An 8,027-nucleotide genomic window follows, 5' to 3' on the forward strand; every position below is an offset into this window, starting at 1 on the left:
TGCTTTTGCATTCAGGTGTTTCAGGGATGACACCAAAGTGGACCAGCTGCGAGCTGTGTGGGCAATGCCAGGTGTCCATATGTGTAGGACTGGTGTATGCTCAGAGGCAGGGAAAAATCTCTGTACGAGGCAAAACTATTTGCATATAAGCTTGAAGAGTTAAGTGCTTTGCAGCACTAAAGTTACACGTTATGTGTGTGTCGAGAAATGATGGGTGAAACAGTTGTGTACTCCAAGCAAAATTTATTAGAAGTCTATTCAAGAAAAAAACCACAGAGACCTTTTGCTTGTAGGAATTCAAAGTCAGTTACCTGAAAGCCAGGTATGAAAAACCTGTATTTTTCTAAAATCGGATACAGAGTAGAAACAGTACTTTTTAAATATCACAGGCAACAGATATTTAAGTCTTCAATCATAAATGGCATTAAAGATAGGTATTAATCTCACAGCAAAGCTGCATGCAGATCTAGTTTAAAATTGAAAGCCTTTTAAATATAAAGCTTTTGCCATGAAATCTGCAATAATAAAGGTATGCTGCACAAAGATGTTTCTTTACCTTTGTCTTGATGACATTTCTCAGTAATAAAGACATATGTACATTTAGATTTGGCTGGTAAACCATATTTTAATTAATAAAATTTTGCATAAAATGCTATCTTACAGAATTGCACTATCCAGATGTTCTTATGGTAAATAGAGCAAGAAAAGAAAAAGGCATTGAAATGTTCTGTTTGTGAAGAGGGCAAAGATCAAATAAGGAACTTAATTTTTTAAAAATCGACAACCAAATGGCTCTGTACAAAAAGCAACCATATGTACAAAATGCTACAGAGACTACATACATTTTGATAATTTCAATCCTTTACCCATGAGAAATGCAGTAGAAGCTTTTGCCGTCTATAAGGTGCTGAAGAAACCAAATCTGAATTTTTACATTTATAAAGCCATAGTCATTATCATCCTATGCCTTAATTTCATTTGCTATTTATGCTTACTTTTGCTTATGGAAAATGTATGTTTTCAAATACTTGTTTCCTTTGGGGTGGGGGGAGAGAAAAACCCACCTCTAAAATGTATCAGTTTTAATACTTGTGACTCACTTTCTTTGTTTTTCTGTACTAAACTCCTAAGGAACGTGTAACTCAGGTTTTGTTAACATACATACATACATATATATAGTGAAGTAAATTGGTACATGATACTTGTGAATATTTTTTCAGGTGGCTATGTTAGGAAAACCCCCCAAACCAACAACCCTTTGCACTAACACTGTTTACTTCCTGCTGCTTAAAATTCCTGATACGTAAAACCACTAGCCTCTTATTCCATGTTGCTTACTATTACAACACTAAATGGTTGTAATCAAAATATCAGAAAATGTAATCAACAATGTCAGGTTATTATTGTCTATGCTTATATCATTGTCTCTTCATTAAATCCTGTTTCGTGAGGTTTTATGCCTCTTGCACTTCTTACCTTTTAACAGAAAATGCTAGAGCTTTACTATGGGGGAAAAAAGGTTTAGCCAATACCATTGCATCTGTTCAGAACACTTGCAGTTCTCCCATTTGTCAGTATGCTTGCTTGAGATTTTACAATCACTGTGTATATGTTACAACGCACAAGTGCAGGCAAAAAAATCTATATTATAATTTGTCATATATTGTAAACCAGTACAATAGGCAAACCTGTGATACGGCAAAGTGAAAGCAACAAATGCTGCCAAGCTAGTAAGAATGTGGAAACTCAAACAATGTTTTTCAAAAATAGTAAACAGCAACTTCCCCTGAATGATGTGCATGCTGAAACATCCCATCAGGCTTCATGACAGGACCACGAGTGTCCAAACCAAGAACAGCTTCTCCCCCTCCCCACCCCCCCATGGCAATTCATCTGTGTACCTGTCCTCAGGCTTTGTGTGTTGTGTTTCAAATGAAAAAGACTTTAAAGCAGGGAGTATTTAAGGTTGAAGTGATTCCTCTTGTTTCAGAAAAGCTTGTCATTCACACCGTGGTCGTTGCTGTAATACTGCTGGAGGGGTTTGGAGGGTGGGATGGGATGAGCATGAACTAGATGGCCTCTATTTGAGACTGCAAGCAAGAAATAGAAGACCAGCGTAGCATGTTTTCTAGCAGCTTATGCAGATGTGTTGCAGAGATGCAGCATAAATAAGTAGAAAAAAAATTCACAGCCTCTTGACATAGTTTCCAGGGAAAGTACCAAAGAATTTGGTTCTTCTTGAGGTTCCTGAAATTAGAAGCAATAGATGAAAGATGGGAATAAGAACAGGAAATACTATGTAAGCATGGCCTTTAGATTTTTATGTTTAATATTGCACAATCAGAAATACTATATAATATTATTTATAATATTGTTTCTAAAAGTTAGTTTGGATCTCATTTGTGAGTTGTGAGTTTTAACAAATCATAACTGCAGGAAGGAAAAAGCAAATAGAGAGGCATATTTGATCAAATTGTTAGGCCTGATTAAGACCTGTGCTAAAATTGACTTGGATTTTGACATGGAAAGAATTTAATTTCAGCAACATTGTCTATTCAAATAATTTGCATTTTTTGAATACTGAGGATTAACAAGATGATCAGGTTAGCCACTGTATGCATGAGGGTTTATGGAATGATTAAGCCACTTTATCTAAGCGTAGTTATGAAATCTCTGTTTTGTTCAGTAATACTTGGTTCTCACAGGTAGTCAATTCTGTAGATATATTCACGCAAGTAAGTTTTATGTTACCTGGTCTTTATGAAGAGAGCAGTAATACATAGTCCATTTTGTGTCACATGAGAATGACAACAGTGCTGTACAACAAACTGGAGGCACTTCTCAACTTGTGTCCATCAGTTTCAATAGACACGAGTGAAAAATTACCCTCTAATTTCAGTGGAGTTTGGTTTGAATTTCTGCTGATAAAGCCAGGTTCAGGTTTATTACATTGAATACCAAAAATTAATTAACAAGAAGACATCGAGCAAAGAGGGAAGCAAAGGTCAGAGGGAAGAGAAAAAAAAAAGAAGAGGAAAAACAAAAAGAAGAAAAAGCAACCAAATGAAACATACCCACAAACCATCCATCATCACATTTTTCCATCACATCAATGACATCTCCCTCTCTGAGTTCCAATTCATCTTCGTTCCTAGGAGTATAGTTATATAGAGCCTGAAACCTTAAATAGGACAAATGACGCATTTTAAAAAGAAGTAAGAGTTCTGTACACCTTTGCTGAAGTAAACGAGCTGGTTTAAATATTAACTAATAAGTAACGCTTCTTGCAAATATAGGGGAAAAGGGTTTATTTTGCCTGATGGACATCAGGGCTGGATACTTTGTGTAGTAAATAAATAAAACTTTATTGAGAAGTAACTCATCAGACGCAAAAGACTGGGGACTCACAAGGCAAGGCTGATGGCTCCTCAACTAGTTGCTTTCAACAGAGAATTCTAGTATTTATTTCATTTTTGCATTACTTTATAGCTGAGGCACCAAACTGGAGGACTTCTAGAAGGGAGCCTGTAGAGGCACTAGCCCCATAACCTCCCCAGTCAGTACCTAAAACCGTGGCTCTGTCTTCAAGCTCTGAAGAGCTGAATCTAGAGTACATGTCCTCTGCCGCAGCAGAGCAAAGTGCCATGCAAGCACAGGCAAGGTGCTTGGTGCCCTTCTGCACTTGATGGAGGAGGGTGCCCAGGAGAGTGGCTCACACAACTACTGCTGCAACTGAGGGACCTCCCAAGCTCCGCAGTAGCAACTGCTGAGCTAGGACTTGACACTGCAGGAGCACTGCGTGTAGAAGAGGTGCCCTCCTCTGGGGGAAAGGCTGAGAGTGATTGCTATTTGGAAACACAGTCATAACCCTTTCCCTGGTTAAAACTGCCCCTGCTGTATATATAAAAAACACACACCTCAAACAGTAAAAGGGAGAGGCTTAATCAAATCAGGGAACAAAGGATGGAAATGAAAACAGTATTAAGACACTGACTTGTACCTCTACCCTGGACAGAGGCTGCAAACTGAAGGATGTAAGGTGGATAAATGGAAACAGGTATGAGATTAATAAATTTATTATCTTTCATTCCTCACCAGCTTTTAATTTGGTTTCTTGGAATTGGAAGAATAGCAATAAACTCTTAATAGGGCAAACTGAAGGTGCCTGGGCTGCAGATTGCTGCAGAAGTCCTGCACGGTCGGAATCTGCCTTTTTTTCTAACTGTCTGTGCCCCAGCTATGACTGACTGTGTGTAAAGGAGCAGGGTACAGCTGCAGAAACTGTGCACAGGAAATGGTTTTAATTTCAAAATATTGAAACGAAACATAATCACGTCCACTCTTCCCTCTTAACAACAGTTCACTGACTTTAAAACCATAATGCAATTACAGTTCCCCCAATAAAAACGAAGTAGCACCCCCTTTGATGTGTTGGTATTGAATATTTCCATTAAGTCTGTATCATTCAGGCAAAATTTCCATGGCTTGAATGAGATCTTTTTATTTCAGTGAAAAATTCCTGCTCATTAAAGTCCCATTTGAAAAGCCTATCTAGTGACTGGTACCAGGCTTAGTGTAATGATGGTCTTGAATAAACTACAGTTATTTTTCACATTGCTGGTTTGGACAAAACAAAGACTTAGTGTCTTGTGACTGGCAGTTATCTTCCCAAATCTGAAAAGTCTGATTTTTACATTTTAATCACACTAACAAAGTGGAACATGACTGGTTATTTAAGCAATTACCTCTGTTAATTTGTGTGGCAGGAGTAAAAACAAGCTGTGCAAAGAATTAAATGGCAGTAACATTTTCTGTCATGCCTATTATTCCAGGAACGCTGAGCTATGCTGACACTCTGAAAACTGATTAAATGCAGCTTCTAAAGGTGCAGACTTGCAGATATAATGTGTCATGAACAGGATTCAAAACAGTTACTTACTCAAATACAGTAATGAGAACTTCCCAATTAGCACGCTGTACTTTAGAAATCTCATCCGTTTTAACAACGCTCTTATAGTAATTTCATTTTCTCTTTGCTAATCAAATAATTTCTTAAATATGAAAACTCCACTGCCATTTATATCACTAACAGTACATATTTGAGACAAAGAACGGTTGGTTGGCAATTTAAATATATTTCTATTTCTACTTCTAGGAATAAGTAAATTTAGTCATGAACTACTTAAACTGTATTGGGCAAAATTAATTACAAAACAGACTTAGGTGCTTGAGTATGCTCAACAATACCAACAGGAGCTTGTGGTTTTAGTGAGATTGAGTCCCATTTTTGTTATGTATTACTGTGGTATAGTTACAGCTTTCAGAATGGCTTTCTTGTATCTAATTTTTAATTTCTACATGTAAATTACACCAAAAAGGCTGAGCCTGTTGCTCCTGTGATCAACATTATCAAATACTTTTTTTATTTTCTGTTCATATCCAGAACTGTTTCTGAGTAATTGTGTCAAGTAAGGCCAATGAGTTGAATCAATGTCAAATCTTTAATTGGCATTCTGCTGAGATGTAAAAATAGAGAGAATAAAAAAAGGTCAAACTTTATTTTACAAAATTACTATCCCCCTTTAAGTTTAAGTGATGGAGAACTGTAAGTTGGCACACCTATCTAAGCTTGTAAATTAAACAACTAAGGCTTTGCCCTCTGGGACCTTCTTGGATATCTTCCTACCTCATGTGGTTATCTGTAAATTTCTGAAATCTCTTCAAATTGCACTTGGCAGGTTACCAAATTATTTGATGAAATGCTGGCTATTGCTTAAATGTTAGGTTTTGGTTTAGTAGACAAGAAGTATACTTACGGTTCCCCCCCACCGTGTATGTTTTCATGAGCAAGCACAGGGCGCTGTGGCTGAAATGAAATGATTTGAAATGTAATAAAGATTTATAGCGTAAGGTCCAAATAGTTGGATAGGGGCATGATACATGGTTGCTTGAGAGTTCGTAGTCTACACTGAGTAAAACAATACTCTCCCCAACCCACCCGCCAACTCACAATAAATTCTTAAGAGACACGTCAAGCAACAGAATGATGGCATGTTTAAAGATCTGATTTTTGGAGGACATGATGAAAACTAAAGCAAAACTGTGAACTTCATCAACAGTCCATTCTATTTATAGTATAGTAGAAAGCTGGAATAGAACCTTGCTGCCTCTTCACTGTGAAACAGAAATAGCATTAGAAAAATCAGATGCAACTCACGAGCATTCGACATTCCTTAAGTGAAGTATATTTTTAGATAACCACAAATCTTCTATACATAATGGCAGAATTTACAATATTCATAGACAACATACCAATGTACATTACACACACAGAGTACTAACTTGGCAGGCATAACATGCTATGCTTTAATTAATCCTGTTTCATCTCAAGGGGGAGCACAAAGCCATGCAGGCTGTTGGGAGCCAAAGAGCAGAAAGAATTTGGGAAGAATGCATGTAATTCTGTGAAAATAACAATTAACACTTTTACTTCAGAGGAAAACATTGTTTGTATTTCCAGTGCAAAACTTTATGAAAGGAACTACTTTCCTTCTTAATGGAGCATTACCCACAACCAACATCCAATAAATCTGGATGCAATGAAAATGGAAAACATTAATCTCCTACAGAAACCGCATCCTACTTAGAAAGACATTGACTGTGATTTTTTTTTGAAAGGCATTTGACATTGATTAGACTTTGGCTGAGTCCAGAAACAGCGCAGGAGAGCTCTTGATGCAAATAGTGATCATATCCTCTGATGACTGAGGATGCCCTATGGTTATGCTGTAGAGACAGGTCTAGGAACCCTTTCTGTTTTGGGAGTGTGGATATCAAATCCAGTCCACAGCATTTTCATTTGGGAATTCAGTAATGTGCAAACTGATTTTGAAGCCATGGGATTTGTCTTTTTGCTCCATGGTTGCCTCTTTTCCAGGTTTGACTATTTCAGTTCATCTTGCTTCAGTTTACTCTTGAAGATGATGCAGACTTCCATGAGAGAAGGCAGTGGTAAACAACCCACAGCCTGATGATACAAATTGAAAGGTAAAACACACTTGTTTGTTTGTTTTTCTCGTCTCCCACCCCAGCGCCTCACAACATCTCCAGATGAAATTGAAGTTAAATTTCTTTTCATCAAGCTTGTATGTATCGTATTTCTTTTCATCAAGCTTGTATGTATCATATTTCAATGCAGAAAATATTGTGAACATTTTCCACTTCATCTTTACAGTCTATAGAGTGTAACTTTAAAAAGATGCCTAAAGATGCAGGCAGGTAGGCTGCAGAAATTCTGTTTGTATTTATGGCATCTAGGTTGGAAAGACGTTTTCAAAGTCCAACAAAATTTGTTGATACTCTGACTCTCTTCTCTCCCTCATTCAACTCTCCTCTGCCAGTGTACAGGAAAGATGGGTAAATTTTACTGAAGAATGCAACATTTATTGTTTATGATTGCAAATTAGCCATTTTTGTTCTCAGTAAATCTCCTTTAGCAGCAGGTTTGTCACGCAAGAAAAGAATATTCCATTGGGCAAATTGCTTGGTGTTTGGACTGGCATCTGACCTCATTTTCTGCTAATCTTTCACCAGGTCCATAACTTTACTGAATGTCAAAGATGCAACAGAACTCAACTGAGGTTAGGGATTTTTCTTGCAAACAATTAAAGTCAACGTCCTAAGCAATACTACAATGATTTAATGCTTTGAACATAATACCAAGCCAGGAAGAAACTGGGTAAGTCAGTATTATCTTCTTTTTCTGTGTATGCGTCGATAATTTAAAACTTTTTATTCCTAGTTAACTATGTAGAAATGGATGATAGAAAGTCAAGGTGAGTGAAGATTTTCAACTCTGTTATTGACACAGAGAAAACTTTGTTGGAATTAGAATCTGGGTAAACTGGGGTGAAGTAATCTGTGCTATGTCTGAACAGAGGGACCTTGGAGCTTGCTCTCTATCTGGATGCATTCCTCAGTAGTACTCCACCTGCCACCAAGAAGCTTTCTCCCTGCTTTCTTTCCCT

General features: G+C 37.3%; 1 protein-coding gene across 4 annotated transcripts in view; it reads right to left on the bottom strand.

Annotated features, from left to right (window-relative positions):
* Positions 1-1,868: 1,868 nt before the first annotated feature.
* The window catches only part of SORBS2 (sorbin and SH3 domain containing 2), a 74,656-nt gene continuing 68,497 nt past the window's right edge, over positions 1,869-8,027 (bottom strand). For all 4 annotated transcript variants that reach the window (XM_010019393.1, XM_010019395.1, XM_010019394.1 and 1 more), the window contains 3 exons: positions 5,817-5,866; positions 3,075-3,181; positions 1,869-2,247 (listed from right to left, as the gene is read on the bottom strand). In XM_010019393.1, coding sequence (XP_010017695.1) covers positions 2,186-2,247; positions 3,075-3,181; positions 5,817-5,866 — 219 coding nt within the window. In that variant the 3' untranslated portion in view covers positions 1,869-2,185. The remainder of the gene's footprint in view (positions 2,248-3,074; positions 3,182-5,816; positions 5,867-8,027) is intronic.

The sequence above is a fragment of the Nestor notabilis genome, unplaced genomic scaffold (genome assembly GCF_000696875.1).
Source record: "Nestor notabilis isolate BGI_N333 unplaced genomic scaffold, ASM69687v1 scaffold4178, whole genome shotgun sequence".
Taxonomy (NCBI): domain Eukaryota; kingdom Metazoa; phylum Chordata; class Aves; order Psittaciformes; family Psittacidae; genus Nestor; species Nestor notabilis.